A 19,154-nucleotide genomic window follows, 5' to 3' on the forward strand; every position below is an offset into this window, starting at 1 on the left:
CTAAGCTTTTGTTTACACTGAGAGGTCAGTGACTTAAGGTTTTGTTTACACTGAGAGGTCAGTGACCTACGCTTTTGTTTACATTGAGAGGTCAGTGACTTAAGGTTTTGTTTTCACTGAGAGTTCAGTGAATTTGACGTCCATTAGAAAAAAATATGTCCTCTTTGTTATGAATATTTCATAGTACTCGACAGATCTACCAACCAGGGTTTCTTTCAAATATTTGCTCTGGGTGGTGCCGCATTTGTAACTTTCCGGGGAGGGGTTGTGGTTAGAAGGTTTTTTAATTTAATATTTCTTCCGTGAGGCGAAAGAAACTAGGGTGGGGTGGGGGGGGGGGGGGTCTTATGGAGATGCCTGAATGAAAGACAGAAAAATATTATTGCTCTCTCAAAATATGGTCTTAATAACTACAAGTCAGTACTTAAAGCTATTATTATCATAACATCCAGTTGAAGTACAATGTCTTTAAGTTCAGTTGGAAAGTGTAGCTAACGTGTTGAATGTCTTTAAGTTCAGTTGGAAAGTGTAGCTAACGTGTTGAATGTCTTTAAGTTCAGTTGGAAAGTTTAGCTAACGTGTTGAATGTCCTTACCCCCAGGTTGTTCCTGCTGCCCCAGTACTGCGGGGCTCTGATTGAACAATCCCTTCTGCTGAACAGGCGCCGTAACGACAGGGAGAGAATTCTCAAGGTGACGCTGGATTTTGTTTTCTATTGGTTGAGTTACGGTACTTAGACGACGACGTCATGAAGTGTCGTACCGGATGTTTACATTAGCTTTTTAAAATTGTGATTCTGCAGGAGATGGTGTACGCTGATGACGTCAGTATGGACAGTTCCAGCACCGATGCCACGTTGAGACGTCAGAGGGAGCAGGTGGTGCCTAAGATCTACGTCTGCGCCACCATGTGGCACGAGACGGAGCGGGAAATGACGGAGTTACTGCAGTCTGTCTTTAGGTAGGCTTCATCTCGTGCGGGTTATTTGAGTTGGCTTTATTGATTGTGCGGGATGTTTGGGTAAGGTTTTTTCGGTAAGCTACATTTATTGCCGGTTGGTAGGGTAGTCTTCATCTGGTGCGGGTTATTTAAAATACGTTTCATACAATCCGGGAATTTTGAGTAGGTTTAATTAAATGTGAGGTTTTTTGCTAGTTTTTTTTAGTGCAGGTTACTTTATTAAGGGCTGCTTAGGTAAGCTACACTCAGGATATTCAAGTATATTTCACTGAATGCTAGTTGCTTGTGCATACATTAAAACGTTGTTTTGTGAAGTTTTTGTTTAGTCTATATTTTGAAGTTGGTACTTGGTATCCTTATTGTTGTAGTTTAGCCTATATTTTAAAGTTGGCACATTATAATCTCATTGTAATAGATTAACAACAAAAAACCACACAACAGATCCCTTACATACTGTACTCTACACCAGCAGAACAAGTTTTTGTTGCCCACATAATCAGCAGATGATGTAAGTGAATGTAATTGAAATGTAAATTAACATTTAATATCTGACAAGTGTTGTTTTTTTTTGTCCTCCTACAGACTAGACATTGACCAGAGCGCTAGAAGAAATGCCCAGGACTATTTCAATGTCCAGGATCCGGACTACTATGAGTTTGAAGGTACGTGGCTGTAGATGTGTGTACATTGTGGCTGTAGATGTGTGTACATTGTGGCTGTAGATGTGTGTACATTGTGGCTGTAGATGTGTGTACATTGTGGCTGTAGATGTGTGTACATTGTGGCTGTAGATGTGTGTACATTGTGGCTGTAGATGTGTGTACATTGTATTTGTTTTAATGACAAGTTTGAAGGTACGTGGCTGTAGATGTGTGTACATTGTATTTGTTTTAATGACAAGTTTGAAGGTACGTGGCTGTAGATGTGTGTACATTGTGTTTGTTTTAATGACGAGTTTGAAGTTACGTGGCTGTAGATGTGTGTACATTGTGTTTGTTTTAATAACAAGTTTGAAGGTATGTTGCTGTAGATGTGTGTACAGTGTGGTTGTTTTAATGACGATTTAGAAGTTATGTGGATGTAGATGTGTGTACATTGTGTTTGTTTTAATAATTTATGTTATACTTAACTTTTAAAACTGATCTGTATTAACATTGAACTTTCGTCTGATATAACACAATCTCTAGAACTACTTTATAGATTTATTATATAGAGGATACTGAGAAGTAATGTATATTAAAATACTGTGCATGAGTGTTGTGTTTATGTTGTGTATTTGAAGTCTGTGTTTGATTATTTCAGCCCATATTTTTGTGGATGACGCCATGGATTTCAATGACGAGAACGAGTGGATGCCGAACATCTTCGTCAAGCAGATTGTGGCCATAGTGGATGAGGCGGCTAGGTGAGGCAGACATAACATCAGCAAACATCACACCACCAAACCTCACATCAGCAACATCACACCACCAAACCTCACATCAGCAACATCACACCACCAAACCTCACACCACCAAACCTCACACCACCAAACATCACACCAACAAACCTCACATCAGCAACATCACACCACCAAACCTCACATCAGCAACATTACACCACCAAACCTCACACCAGCAAACCTCACACCACCAAACCTCACATCAGCAACATCACACCACCAAACCTCACACCAGCAAACCTCACACCAGCAAACCTCACACCACCAAACCTCACACCACCAAACCTCACACCACCAAACCTCACACCACCAAACCTCACACCATCAAACCTCACACCACCAAACCTCACACCACCAAACCTCACACCACCAAACCTCACACCACCAAACCTCACACCACCAAACATCACACCACTAAACCTCACACCACCAAACCTCATACCACCAAACATTACACCAAACATTACACCACCAAACCTCACACCACCAAACATTACATTATCAAACCTCACACCACCAAACCTCACACCACTAAACCTCACACCACCAAACATTACACCACCAAACATTACACCACCAAACCTCACACCACCAAAGCTAACACCACCAAACATCACACCACCAAACCTCACACCACCAAACATCACAACACCAAACATCACACCACCAAACCTAACACCACAAAACCCGATACCATCAAGCTCTGCGTGCCAAATATTCCATCCCAATGTTTCATTTTCTAATTTCTTCCATCATTGTGCTCTACACACTGTATACTTAATACATTTATTTTAAAGTTTCCATTCCTCCCCTTCCCCCTTCCCCCCCCCCCCCACACACACACACCAGCCCCTGTGTCGTATTTACATGTAGACCAGACATTACCCTCACTATGATGGCAAATGTCTGTACACTTGTCGCACTTGTCTGATCAGTGATGCGCGGCACACCCCTTGACGGGTGATTGACAGCTTGTTAACCTACTTACGAGCACCAATTTAGACCCATCCACAATTGGTCCAGAGTTCTGCTGTCAGTGATGTGACCCTTGTCACGTGGTACAGTCTCGAGACAACTCCCGCCATCTGTCAAATAGAATAAATAAATCACTTGGATTGTTCCCCCTTAACCCTATAGCGTCTATTTCAACATTGTATAATATTTAGCTGCCACTTTTGATAAAGTTCATTTCGTTTACATAACCACACATTTTGTAATTAAGAAAAGGAATTTGAAACAATATCTTGTTTATTAAATCTTTAATTAACGAAGCTAAATTGGCAAGACCAATTAATTTAAAAATTATGCATTGTAATTTCTATCTAGTTAATTTTAGACGATAAAATAACAGTATTTGGTATCTTAATGTATAATAGACGTCTATAATTATATTATAATATAAGACATTGTTGAGATTGTAAAGTATCAGCAGCAACATATGTTAATTTTAGTACTGACTAAAACCTTCTGGATTGTTTCGCTGTTCATTAGAATCTTAACACGTTCAACTTTTTAGAAAAAAATGTAAACAACAGCTGTGTTTGCTGTCTACAAATCCCGGGCTATTTCAGCTTAGTTACATAACACTGTCCGCCTCTCCCTCCACTCTAAGTCCACTAATTCGACCCACCCTCCCGTGACCACTAGTACTGTTATCTATGGGGTATGATCTTCCCCCCCTCCCCCACACAAGTTGCCCCCACCACCACCACTCACCCCCCCCCCCCCCCCAACACATGCATTTGTCCAGCACACATCAAATCGTCAACAACCACTCAACTTCCATGCAAATTCTAACACTTTGTTCACGCTGGTGTTAATGTGTTTGTTTAGACCTGGCGCCCCATCCCTCTTGTGGGCAGTTAGGCATCTCAGCAAGCAGATACCAGTTGTACTAAACAGTTAGGCATTTCACCAGCAGATACCAGTTGTACTACACACAACTAAATGTGGGGGGGGGGATATCTCTTTGTACTAAACAGAACTCAATGTGGGTGGGAATATCTCTTTGTACTACACGTAGTATATTGTACTGTTAATATCTCTGTGTACTAAACATAACTCAATGTGGTGGGAATATCTCTCTGTACTACACGTAGTATATTATACTGTGGATAGTTATTTGTTCTAAGCACATCTTTAAGTGAACAAAGCTCGTTCACTAAACCTAGCTCTGTGTGCTAGAAGCATCCTAATTTTACCTCATAGTACAAAATATTATTCCCCTGCAAGAAGCTAATTGTATTGTACTAAAGATTAATCTTTACGCTACATGTGTAGCATTTCATTCACTGTAGCTTATACAAAGCATAATACAGATGTACGAAATATTTTCAAATTTTACTAATTGTGTAAATAGCTTTCGTAAATTGCATTTAAATTATTCTAAACACAATGCATGTATCACACTCTACCGCTGGATAAATGCGACAATTACTAAATTGATTTTAAAATAGCATGAAGATACTTCAAGATTTTAAACTTTTATAAACTAAAGATTTTTTTTTAAGTCTTTATTCTCTTTACTCAAACTTAAATCAAAATCAGCTTAACCAAGGACTACATTTTTTTTCTAAACACCCTGAATTACGTAACTAATGCAATGCAATACATAGCCCGTACAAGTATCCGGACAACCGCCAACCTCTCCAACCTATTGAACAACCAGTTTTTGACATCCACCATTGGCACCCGTCTTCTGTTTCCCACTTATTTTTGACACCCACATTTTGACACCAACATTTTGACACCCACACTACGACACTTACCACCAACATTTTGATACCATGCCTGACACTCAACGAAAAGCATTTCTCTGCGTGTTTTAATAAAACCACCCTCTTGTCCCACTCTAAAAAGTGCTGCCCCTTCTTTAATCATGTCTTCATTCAACACAGACTGTGTGTGTGCTCTCACGTTACCGTGCAAATAGCAGACCGTCCCACTTAACCCACATAGTTATGCTGGTTCTATGTTGATCTGTGGATCCGTTGTCTGTTTGCTTATCTGTGGATTATGGATACTTTATTAGATTCGTTGGATTTAACTGCCACACTGCATAATTAAAATTTTAAAAAAATTAAACTTAAAACAAAAAAGTATTGGTGTCTTCTATAACAGGGTAGGTCTACACATACCGTATCGAACTTACACTGGAAGGGATTTCTTTCAACATAATTACATAGGAACATGTAATGTGCAATGTAATGTGTAATGTAATGTGCAATGTAATGTGCAATATGGCCCGTTGACTCCGGCTTCAATATGTTTTTCCCCCGGACCTGCTTACATAGCAATAGTTTACTCAAGAACATTAAGGCAGAAGTTTCTCGAATTGGGACTTTGCTCACCTCATACATCGCCCAACCTACCACACCACATCATACCACCACTCACAACACCACAACCATCACACACAACACCACCCAACTTATCATCACACACCACGTCAACCTACCACCACACCTCATCCCAACCTTCCACCTCACACAACACCACAACGATCACTCAACACCACCCTAGCATCGCACACATAAACATCATACAACCTACCTTCACAATCACCAAACCTACCATCACATCACACCACAACATCCTAACTTTTCACCACATCGCCCAACCTACTACAACCCACCCACCACCCCTACACACACACACACACACATACACACACACCCCCTCTACACGACGTGACACAATCCACAACAAACCCTCACCACGCACGACTAAAACATTTGTCACCAAATCCCCCCCCACTATACCACTCCGCTTGTTGACATACACCAGACCCCACCCCCCACAGATGGCTTGCCCAGCTACGTCATACCGGAAACATCTCCCTCTCCCCTCCCCCCTTCTTCCCTCCCACAACCGTCCATTACAGCGTCTTACAAAACACACAGTCCTCACCTCACCCTTCTCCTCCAGTTGAATCAAATCTCTATGGAAAGGATTGGGAGTTAAATCAACAGAAATACATTCTCACGATGGTCTAGCTTTATAGTACAACAAAACTAACAGCGTCTAAAAATAAAAGCAACGTTTTAGTTACAATCAGTTTAATATTTTTTTTAAAAGTTAGTAATCTGTTTACGTGTAAGGTTGTAGAATTTTCTATTGTAAATATTTTAAATTTTTATTTATTTTTAGCAAAACAAAATAGAATATATATAAAATATCTACTCTTACCAGTGCTCCCCCCCCCCCCCCAGTGTTTCTTCCAGACTTTTTTCTCCGGGGGGGGGGCACTTGAAATCTTCGGAGGGGGGGGGGGCGGTAAACTTTCTTCGGGGGGCGGACACTGTTAAAAGTATATATTTTCTATATAAATTATATAAACTCTGCTCCCCCCCCCCCCCCGGAAAATTTAGTCCGCCCCCTCCCGACGCACGTAAGTTTCAAGTGCCCCCACCCCCCCTCCCCCGATGTAAATAAGTCTAAAAGAAACACATAAGAGTCCTACCTATAAGACAACTACTAGTTCTCCCATCTATTACATTTAGAATACTTAACTTTTTTATTGGGATAAGGTTGATGAGTAGATTCACGCGTCAGTTGGTCTGGCATCAGAGATGTGAAAAACGCGCTATTCGTGTCCCTGTTTAAGGCGTGAACGTCAAACGTTTTCTGCTCAGTCTAGACCACCGCCCCCCCCCCCCCCCCCCTTTTAGTTACGCCAGCATTGCACCAAAATTTGTCAGGGAGTCGTCATAACGCAACTGGCACGGTCCCAGTTTACACGTTTCTTCTCTACATACACAGCCGTGTTCATACATCACATCTATGGTAACATAGCCGTGTGTTGACACAGCACAGCTAAGCCTACATAGCACATCTGTGCCTACACAGCCGTGTGTTCATACATCACATCTATGGTAACATAGCCGTGTGTTGACACAGCACAGCTAAGCCTACATAGCACATCTGTGCCTACACAGCCGTGTGTTCATACAGCACATCTATAGTAACATAGCCGTGTGTTGACTGCGCAACTCCACGGCTATGCAGTAATTAACTATGCTCTGTTATTTTTATTTTGAAGTTTTCCTCCAAGTAAAGCATAGCTTAGCACTCGGTAAAAAAAAATGCATTATTTTAATGTGTACCTGTGTCAGAAAAGTTTTACAAATAGCGATTTGCATGATAGATTTTTACATTTGGTAACAAGTGTTCATCGCATCATTATTTCTGTGGACCGCTTGTGCAGCAAGGGGCCGCAACCATTCCTCTACATCCCACTCGATTTTGGGTGACTCCTTTAAGTTATGGTCCTTTAATTTACAGCTTTTTATGCATCGCTGAAAATCGATCTCTTTCATGTTTTATTTTTGGCCAATCCCTATCTGAACCAATAGACTAAGCTGTAAAAGGGCTGGTTGTTCAAATAAAGTTCAATTAAATGTGTCTAAATATATCACTCGAATGGTCTTGACTATATCAGCGACGTTAAACAAAATAACATGTACAACAATTCCTCTAGCACCCCCTCCACCACCTCAATAAGCCAGTCACAAAGTCCCTAATCACCCTCTATATTTGACCCCCCCCCACAACTGACCCCTTCCCAAACCAGCCTGTATATTTGACCCCCCTGACCCCTTCCCAAACCAGCCTGTATATGTGACCCCCCTGACCCCTTCCCAAACCAGACTGTATATTTGACCCCCCCCCCACACACACACCTGACCCCTTCCCAAACCAGCCTGTATATTTGACCCCCCTGACCCCTTCCCAAACCAGACTGTATATTTGACCCCCCCCCCCCTGACCCCTTCCCAAACCAGCCTGTATATTTGACCCCCCCCCTGACCCCTTCCCAAACCAGACTGTATATTTGACCCCCCCCACACACACACCTGACCCCTTCCCAAACCAGCCTGTATATTTGACCCACCCCCGACCCCTTCCCAAACCAGCCTGTATATTTGACCCCCCCCCACACACACCTGACCCCTTCCCAAACCAGCCTGTATATTTGACCCACCCCCTGACCCCTTCCCAAACCAGCCTGTATATTTGACCCCCCTGACCCCTTCCCAAACCAGCCTGTATATTTGACCCACCCCCTGACCCCTTCCCAAACCAGCCTGTATATTTGACCCCCCTGACCCCTTCCCAAACCAGCCTGTATATTTGACCCACCCCCTGACCCCTTCCCAAACCAGCCTGTATATTTGACCCCCCTGACCCCTTCCCAAACCAGCCTGTATATTTGACCCCCCCCCTGACCCCTTCCCAAACCAGCCTGTATATTTGACCCCCCTGACCCCTTCCCAAACCAGCCTGTATATTTGACCCACCCCCTGACCCCTTCCCAAACCAGACTGTATATTTGACCCCCCCCCTGACCCCTTCCCAAACCAGCCTGTATATTTGACCCCCCCCCCCGCCCGACCCCTTCCCAAACCAGCCTGTATATTTGACCCCCCCCCCGACCCCTTCCCAAACCAGCCTGTAAATTTGACCCCCCAGTGACAATATATAATGTCGACCTGACATGAAACGTGAAATCGCGAAATAGTTCACCGTCGCTCGACCCAGTTTTGTAATTACAACCCCACCCTCTACATACTCACCGTCATAATTTAAATTCGCCGCATCGTTAGGTATTAAGGTAAAATTAGCTTGGTATTAATTACCTTTTTATATGTCAATTAAAGCTAATTACGAATTTTAAAGACGCACTCTCACTCACACACACACACGCACAAATTCATCCAACTAGGAAACTATGTAATCGAGACACGGTGACCTACAAATGTACGGGAAAACCCAGGACTTTCGGTTTGTTTTAAATTGTACCCTACGACGTACGTCAATCGACTTTTTTTTTTTTTTTTTTTTTTTTTTTTGTAATTTGAAAAAAATCTAAATATTTTTTTAACTTAAATAATGATCGAACTTCATGTTAGAATTTAAAATATTATGTTTAGTATTTTAAAATTTGGTCATTTTAACAGAATGAAGCAGTTTGTCGCGAGATGCTTTTATTCATCACAACAACGTCTACATAGTTCAAGTAGTTTGATTCAGTTAACGTTTCCCACCAATCAACGTCACGTACCCTATGCTAGTCGCTACCAAAAAGCCCCCTCATCATCGTTCACTCAGTTTTTACACCCTCATTCGAACGTTGAATAAAAATATATAAACACCCAGGGGTTAATTCAACTCACACATGCACTCTCCACTATGTTCTAGATTATTCTAAGCTTTTCTAATCACAGTTGAGTTCTTAACATATGTGTATTTAATAGCCCTAAATGTTAAGTTCTATTTTAAGTTCTATTTTAAGTTTGGAGTTTGGAGCGAAAGTCCACTGTGTGTGCTTTATAGACCCATGCAATCAGTTCACCGTCCCTCGACCCAGTTTTGTAATTATAACCCCACCCTCTACATACTCATCGTCACCTTTTATGGGGGTGGCACCAAGGCAAAAAAATAGCAAAATATATAGAGAAAAACTTGAGAGGGGGGGTGCAAATCGAAAACTTGATGGGGGTGGTGCAAATCGAAAATTAGAAAGTTTGTCCCCGGGAAGGGTCGCCACGCCTCTGGGGGGGGGGGGGGGTGACACCATCAAGTGCCGCACCGGGTGACACCCGACCTCGCTACGCCACTGTGTTGGATGGAATCACTTCCAACATAAAAAAAAAACGCAGCTAAAAAAAAAGGAGTAATAGCACAAATATTCCTATACAATAAATTCCGTGACGCCATTCCTTTTTCGTTGATTGTATTTTTCATCATTAAAGTTTATTTCTTTCTAATGCTTATCTAGCATTACTTTTTTTTTAAATCCACATAAACCTAACGTATGCCTGAACTAGTCATTGTATTGCCAAATGTATTTTAAATTTTAGCAAAAAAAATTACTTCACCATTTACTGTCCCCCCCCCCCCCCCCCCCCCATAAATGTTTAATATTTATTTAAGTTCAAAAGCTTAAATTCTAATATTTTCCCCCACCAATATGTATTAAAGAAGCTGGAAATAATGTAATGTCTATTTTTATCTTTCGGAAATAATTTAATGTCTATTTTTATCTTTCAGTGCCATCCACGAGTCTGAGATCACCCTACTGCCTCCTGTCAAGATCCCCACCCCCTACGGAGGTCGTCTGGTATGGACCCTGCCAGGCGGGAACCTGTTGATCGCTCACATCAAGGACAAGCAGAAGATCAGGCACAAGAAACGTTGGTCACAGGTGAGAAACGCTTGGAAAAAAATTATCAATTCTCTCGGGGAAAACAAAAATTTATATACTAAGGGAAACAAATGCTAAATTACTTATGTAAAATTTAAAAATACTTGGTTATCGACCATTACTTAATACAACCGACTTGTTTTCGTCCCGAATTTATCATATATGTTGCTTTACCGTGTGCATTTTAAATAATTAACAATCTACATTGTCTACGTTTAAACTTCATTGAAAATTATTTTAAAGCATTAACAATCTACATTGTCGATGTTCAAAATTCATTGAAAATAATGTTTAAATGCAACTATTTTAAACACGCATTTTAACACCAACACAAAGCAGTATCGTATGCTAAAGACATGAAAAAATAAGTTGAAACTGTTTTTGCCCATAATTCAGGTGATGTACATGTACTACCTGCTGGGGTACCGTCTGTTGGGTCAACAGGACGAGTCGTTCAACACGTCAACACTGGAGAGGGAGGAGAAGTGGAAGAGCACGTCCAGCCATTTCATCAAGGGGAACCTCTTCAAGTACATCCCGGAACGTGTGTTGGTCCAGGTAACACGTTACACCTGGGATTTTGTACACACACCTGGGGTTTTGTACACACAACTGGGGTTTTGTACACACACCTGGGGTTTTGTACTCATACCTGGGGTTTTGTACACACACCTAAATATTTGTACACATACCTGGGGTTTTGTACACATACCTGGGGTTTTGTACTCATACCTGGGGTTTTGTACACACACCTAAATATTTGTACTCATACCTGGGGTTTTGTACACACACCTGGGGTTTTTGTACACACACCTGGGGTTTTGTTCACACACCTGGGGTTTTGTTCACACACCTGGGGTTTTTGTACACACAACTGGGGTTTTTGTACACACAACTGGGGTTTTGTACACACACCTGGGGTTTTGTACACACACCTGGGGTTTTGTACACACACCTGGGGTTTTGTACACACACCTGGGGTTTTGTACACACACCTGGGGTTTTGTACACACACCTGGGGTTTTGTACACACACCTGGGGTTTTGTACTCATACCTGGGGTTTTGTACACACACCTAAATATTTGTACACATACCTGGGGTTTTGTACACATACCTGGGGTTTTGTACTCATACCTGGGGTTTTGTACACACACCTAAATATTTGTACTCATACCTGGGGTTTTGTACACACAACTGGGGTTTTGTACACACACCTGGGGTTTTGTACACACAACTGGGGTTTTGTACACACAACTGGGGTTTTGTACACACACCTGGGGTTTTGTACACACACCTGGGGTTTTGTACACACACCTGGGGTTTTGTACACACACCTGGGGTTTTGTACACACACCTGGGGTTTTGTACACACACCTGGGGTTTTGTACACACAACTGGGGTTTTGTACACACACCTGGGGTTTTGTACACACACCTGGGGTTTTGTACACACACCTGGGGTTTTGTACACACACCTGGGGTTTTGTACACACACCTGGGGTTTTGTACACACACCTGGGGTTTTGAACACACACCTAAATATTTGTACACATACCTGGGGTTTTGTACACATATTTAGGTTTTTGTACACACACCTGGGGATTTGTACACACCTGGGGTTTTGTACACACACCTGGGGTTTTGTACACACACCTGGGGATTTGTACACACACCTAAATATTTGTACACATACCTGGGGTTTTGTACACATATTTAGGTTTTTGTACACACACCTGGGGATTTGTACACACCTGGGGTTTTGTACACACACCTGGGGTTTTGTACACACACCTGGGGATTTGTACACACCTGGAGATTTGTACACACACCTGGGGCACCTGGGGTTTTGTACATACAGTTAGGTTTTTGTACACACGCCTAGGTTTTTAGTACACAAAATTAAGCGTGTGAAAGATAAACATAAAATCACTTCAGCTCGCAAGGTGAACAAAATGGACTGCCTCCTAAATTCTAAATTAGAAATTTAATTCTACTTCTACTCATTTAAATGTTGTTAATGAGTGGTATTGCAAGTGTACTATTTCCTCACCTTTTATGTTTCCTAAACCTATTGTTAAACTGTTTTTCTCTATGACATCGCCTTGACCTTGCTTTGACCTTGCATTGACTTTAACCTTGCCTTGGCCTTGTCTTGACCTTGCTTTGACCTTGTCTTGACCTCGCCATAGCCTGTCTTGAGCTACCATTGATCTTCCACTGGCCTTGCCTTCACCTTGCCTTGACCTTACACTGACCTTACCTTGACCTCGCCTTGACCTTGTCCCCAGGCGGAGAACACCTTTATCCTGGCTCTAGACGGGGACGTGGACTTCAAGCCTCACGCCGTGCAGCTGCTGGTGGACAGGATGAGGAAGAACAAGAAGGTGGGGGCCGCATGTGGTCGTATCCACCCCATCGGATCAGGTAAACATGGGGGGAGGGGTTAGTGGAAGTCACATGATACGGGGGTTTAGTGTTACGTCATTGGATCAGGTTAACATAGGGGGGGGGGGCTAGTGGAAGTCACGTGATAGGGGGTTGAGTGTTATATAATTGGATCAGGTTAACATGGTGGTAGGTTTATGCCACGTTATATTGTGGGGGGGGGAGTCTAGTAGACGCATGGGACGGCGTGGTTGGACGATAAATCGCTCATCTGATAGCCCGAAGGTCTCGAGTTTGCATCTCGGTCAGGGCTCGAGACTGCATGGCGTCCCTGAGTCTACCCAGCTCTGATGGGTACCTGACTCTAGTTAAGGAAAGTAAAGCAGCTGAAATGGGAAATTTAAATATTAGGGGGGTTCAGTGTAACGCTAACATGGTCGCTAAATACCAAATAACACACCTGAATGTTTTAAACGATAATCCATTTGAAAACATGCTCTACCGTATGTTCGTGTAATTTGAGTATGAGTATTGAGTCGTGGTTAGAATTATATTGTGTTTCTTTTTTTCCGTTTTGGTGCTCGTTTGACTAATTGACGTGATTTATTAGTACCATACCTAAAATGATTTGTATCTTTTTAACAGTTTTAGTATTTGTAATACATTTTATACACATTTTGGAATGTTAAACTTACATACAAGCTTTGATTTTTCACAGGGTTTTTTCACATTTTCCCCACTGTTACATATATTTCACATGTTTCCTACTGTTACCTGTATTACATGTTTCCCACTGTTACCTGTATTTCACATGTTTCCCACTGTTACCTGTATTTCACATGTTTCTCACTGTTACCTGTATTTCACATGTTTCCCAATGTTACCTGTATTTCACATGTTTCCCAATGTTAACTGTATTTCACATGTTTCCCAATGTTAACTGTATTTCACATGTTTCCCAATGTTACCTGTATTTCACCTTCTGCCTGCAGGTGCCATGGTCTGGTACCAGGTCTTTGAGTACGCCATCGGTCACTGGCTGCAGAAAGCCGCCGAGCACATGTTGGGCTGTGTTCTGTGTAGCCCCGGGTGCTTCAGTTTGTTCAGGGGGTCAGCGCTGATGGACGACAACGTCATGAGGACCTACGCCACCAAATCTTCTGAGGCTAGACACTACCTGCAGTACGATCAAGGTAAGTCTGGCACTACCTGCAGTACGATCAAGGTAAGTCAGACACTACCTGCAGTACGATCAAGGTAAGACGTGGCACTATCTGCAGTACGATCAAGGTAAGTCTGGCACTACCTGCAGTACGATCAAGGTAAGTCGTGGCACTACCTGCAGTACGATCAAGGTAAGTCTGGCACTACCTGCAGTACGATCAAGGTAAGTCTGGCACTACCTGCAGTACGATCAAGGTAAGTCGTGGCACTACCTGCAGTACGATCAAGGTAAGTCTGGCACTACCTGCAGTACGATCAAGGTAAGTCTGGCACTACCTGCAGTACGATCAAGGTAAGTCGTGGCACTACCTGCAGTACGATCAAGGTAAGTCTGGCACTACCTGCAGTACGATCAAGGTAAGTCAGACACTACCTGCAGTACGATCAAGGTAAGTCGTGGCACTACCTGCAGTACGATCAAGGTAAGTCTGGCACTACCTGCAGTACGATCAAGGTAAGTCATGGCACTACCTGCAGTACGATCAAGGTAAGTCTGGCACTACCTGCAGTACGATCAAGGTAAGTCTGGCACTACCTGCAGTATGATCAAGGTAAGTCTGGCACTACCTGCAGTACGATCAAGGTAAGTCTGGCACTACCTGCAGTACGATCAAGGTAAGTCAGGCACTACCTGCAGTACGATCAAGGTAAAACATGGCAGGTTCTACCTGCAGTACGATCAAAGACAGACACTACCTACAGTTCGAGCAAGAAAATGTTTAAATGTCAGACAGTATCTTTCAGTAAAACCAGAAAGAGTCTTCAGTTTTCTACTTTCTCATCATTTGTATACAACCATACATAACAAGCCTATAACCAACATCTTAGTGGTTTATTGGTTTTTAATGTGCTACTTTAAATAATAGTTCAACAGTACTATTTCACGTTACCAAAAGAAAACCTTACAAAATGACAATCAAAATAAAAGTCAATTTGTTTTAAAACCTATTACGTTTATTATTACTCTGATTACACTCGTATAATAGTTTACCGAAACAAAACAAGTACATTTTGCCTTACCTATCAAAATCTTAAAAACCTATTCTAAAATATATACTTAGCATCATAGAGCATTATAAAATGTATCTTCTCCTCAACTCACGTCTCATCAAACTTTTTGACTTCACCAGGGGAGGATAGGTGGCTGTCGACGCTCCTGCTCCAGCAGGGCTACAAGGTAGAGTACTGCGCCGCCTCTGACGCCATGACCCACTGCCCTGAAGCCTTCAAGGAGTTCTTCAACCAGAGGCGTCGCTGGATCCCCTCCACCCTGGCCAACATCATGGACCTGCTGCAGTCTTTCCGTACGACCGTCACCGCCAACGACAACATCTCCTACCTGTACATGGCATACCAGGTAAGTCATTCGTTGGTTTATAGACGGCATTACCAGATCATTACACCTGGTGTGTGGTAGAATACGCCTGTGGTGTATTTATAGAAGTTAATTTCTTCATTATAGATGTTTCTTAAGTCTGTCTATTGAAACGACTGTTCTCTTAAGCTTAGATTAAGGACTGGGTTTACATTAAAGTAAGGGATAGGACATGGTTTGGCGATCACCTCAAGAATTACGGAGAAAACAGTGGAAAACAATTATAATATACACAAACTAATTAATTTAACTTAATTAAAAGAACTACACTACATCTAACGTCAATGCTTCTTCCAAGATGTTTTTAGCTTACATTATTTGTTAGAAATAAATTGTTGCCAAAAAAACAATAATGCTGATTCATCGGCTGTAGGAATAGTTACAGCTATGACTAGTTATAGAATGGGTATCTTTTTGTTTGTAATACCGGTTCAAAATAAACACATTCTCTCGACTTTAACATAAACGTCGTAGTAGATGGTGTCTAAACTCAATTGATATAGGTATATCAACCTTAATCATTTGTTATACCCTTGTTATATCTAATCCTAAATACACGACGTATGACTTCATCTATTCCTCTAGGGCCTCCTGATGTTGTCTACTGTACTGGGACCTGCAACTATTCTGCTCATGATGGCCGGCGCCGTGAACCCTGTCTTCAGCATTGACCTCTGGCTCGCCTACCTCATCATCGTCGGACCCATCGCCGTCTTCCTCATCCTGTGCTTCATCACCAAGTCGGACACCCAGCTGACCATCGCTGCCGTCCTCAGCGCCATCTACTCCTTGCTGATGATGGCTGTCATTGTCGGCACGGCTGTTCAGATATCCGAGGACACCATCATTAGCCCTAACGCTTTGTTCCTCATCATGATGATCGCTATTTTCATCGTCTCGGCGTCGTTCCACCCTCAGGAATTTTTTTGCCTGCTACCGGGGGCGTTGTATTTCTTGGCGCTGCCTTCTGGGTACGTGCTGCTGATGATCTACGCCATGTGTAACCTGCACGTCGTCTCCTGGGGAACTCGCGAGACCTCAGCCAAGGAGATCAAAGCCCAAATGCAGCAGCGGCTGACGCCCAAGAACAGCGGCATCTCAGCTTGGATACATCGCCAAGAAGAAGAGAGCGCTTGCTGCGGAAGATTCTTCAGATATCTAAGGCGGTTATGCGGATCTGGGAACCAAGACTTGCATACGGAAATTCTGAGACAGGTGATTGAAAAACTGGATAAAGTTGAAGCTGGAATTAAGACCGTCAATACTAACGGCAGCACAGCGTTTCAGCACAACCGCAAGAGGTCATCATCTAGATCAAGACACTCCAAGAAATCCAACAAGTCCAACATCAACGATATCGAGGAAGAGGCCGAAAACGGAGACGCGAGTTCATCCAGTTCTGGATCTTTATCTGGAGATGAGATTTACATGGAGGAGGAACGTGATGAGCTCATTAACCCACGGTGGTTGGAAGACCCAGGTCTGAAGCACGGTGAGGTGCAGTACCTACCTGTGAGAGAGATCGAGTTCTGGCAGAGGTGTATAGCCAAGTACCTCCACCCCATCAACCCCGATAAAGCCGTGGAGGCCAAAATCACCGTAGACCTCAAGTCCATGAGAAACAACATCGCGTTCGCGTTTTTCATGATGAACGCCTTCTGGATGGTCATCATCTTCATGCTTCAGCGCGTCAAGGACAAGATAAGTCTGCAGATCCCGAAATACGGCGGCGGGTACTTGAGTATAGAACCTCTGGGCTTAATCTTTCTCAGCGTGTTCGCTGTTCTACTCCTGCTTCAGTTCGCTGCTATGTTAAGACACAGATACGGCACTCTCTTGCATATCCTAGCCTCTACCGAGCTCAAAGTTGACAAGAAGAAATTCAACCAAAAACAAGCTATTCGCGATATCGTGGAGTACGCCAGAAAACTACAAAAGCTGTCCAACGGTTTTGACGAAGACCTGACAGACCAAGACTACGAGTACATGAGCTCGACAGAAAGCCGACCCGCCAGCATGCAGCCGGGGAACTCTATCTACCCCGGCAGCGCCAACTATCTCTCGTCGAGATCTCTCGGTCTTGAAGATAGCGACGTACCCATCCAACCTGCAAGCGACTCGCCGTATTCCCTGATGCTGGAGAACCAAGCCTTTCAAGACGCGGCCGCTAAACAAGCCGGAGCTTCCGCTGACGACACTCCGGTGAAAGAAAAATCCGCAGACGGAAGCGGGAAGAAAAAAGGCAACTCTTCGAAACTAGGGAGAAGTAAATCTACCATGGTGGACAAGAACAACACACTGAGGCGACAGTTTGAACGTCGGTACCGCAAGATGTTGAGAAACCATTCAGCCGAGACGGGTCAGGACCCAGATTTTGACCCCTTCGTCAGCAGGTCGCTACGGGAACCTCGGAGGTCCACCAAGAGAGAGTCGGTCGAGGACGTTGTGGCCAGGTTCAACAACTTCAACAATAGGTGACCGCTTGAACAGCGTCAAACAAAAACTGACCAATCCCTGTGATGCCTTACAGCACGGCTTTAAGGCGGCACACAGACAAATCATTCAACAATATTTACACTAGTGAAATCTTTTTAAAAAACTATTAATTTTATTAAATGTTGATCATTTTAATCCAATCAAGTGCCGAGCTCTGCTTATATCAACTAATGCCAGTATCAAAACGATGTTTTAGTGCAAACAGAAGATTTAAATTTGATGACGTTAGTTTGTATTGATCTATGCCCATATTTGTGTTCAACTTCTGCTTTATTTTTCATGTTTCTGTAATAGCGTTAAGCTTTATAGATCAGTCGGTCTATTGCAATCATGTTTTCGTTGTGTACTATTGGAATCCTTATATATATATATATATATATATATATATATATATATATATATATATATATTTATATATATATATATATATATATATATATATATATATATATATATATATATATATATATATATATATATATATATATATATATATATATATATATATATATATATATGAAATGTAAACAAGAATATTTTATCGCGAACGTTAACTGGCGAAGATTATTTATCTACGATACAAATATACAAGGCTCATTATTTTATTCACACGCACTAAAATATGTGTATTCAAGCTTCATATTTTGTTCGTTATTTGACTTTCTTTTATCCGATTTAGTATCGAGTAATTGTTTTGACTGTAATCGAGTCTGCAGAATGACCTACACCGACAACTGTGCTGAACTGTGATTATATTTATTTATATCTCACTTGTTGTTATTGTTCTTTTCTGATTGTATTTGTCTAACTACAATGTTGTGTCTTAAAATTATTGCTTATGTAAGTACTTGGCATGTTTTTTTAAACAGCCACAATTGTTTTTATAGGTAGCCTAATTAGCAACTAGCCACGTTTCTTAAAATTAATTTCCGATGTAAACTTGATAGAATTAAATCTTTAGACATTATTTTAACAGTAAGTAAGATGTAGATTTTAAGATGTGCTTAGTGTATAATGCTTTTATATTGTTGTTTGTTCTTTAACCTACTCTATTAGTATTTAAAATT

At 42.1% G+C, this 19,154-nt stretch overlaps 1 protein-coding gene across 1 annotated transcript in view; it reads left to right on the top strand.

The window, feature by feature from the left end:
- The window catches only part of LOC131952673 (chitin synthase chs-2), a 50,270-nt gene extending 31,825 nt beyond the window's left edge, over positions 1 to 18,445 (top strand). The window contains exons 12-21 of the mRNA XM_059315433.1: positions 602 to 692; positions 803 to 960; positions 1,543 to 1,622; positions 2,263 to 2,365; positions 10,454 to 10,607; positions 11,004 to 11,165; positions 12,896 to 13,031; positions 13,985 to 14,185; positions 15,347 to 15,573; positions 16,177 to 18,445. Of these exons, the coding sequence (XP_059171416.1) occupies positions 602 to 692; positions 803 to 960; positions 1,543 to 1,622; positions 2,263 to 2,365; positions 10,454 to 10,607; positions 11,004 to 11,165; positions 12,896 to 13,031; positions 13,985 to 14,185; positions 15,347 to 15,573; positions 16,177 to 18,069 (3,205 nt within the window). The 3' untranslated portion in view covers positions 18,070 to 18,445. The remainder of the gene's footprint in view (positions 1 to 601; positions 693 to 802; positions 961 to 1,542; positions 1,623 to 2,262; positions 2,366 to 10,453; positions 10,608 to 11,003; positions 11,166 to 12,895; positions 13,032 to 13,984; positions 14,186 to 15,346; positions 15,574 to 16,176) is intronic.
- The last annotated feature ends 709 nt before the right edge of the window (positions 18,446 to 19,154 follow it).

Source organism: Physella acuta, unplaced genomic scaffold (genome assembly GCF_028476545.2).
Source record: "Physella acuta isolate Inbredline_101_S28 unplaced genomic scaffold, ASM2847654v3 ptg000886l, whole genome shotgun sequence".
Taxonomy (NCBI): domain Eukaryota; kingdom Metazoa; phylum Mollusca; class Gastropoda; family Physidae; genus Physella; species Physella acuta.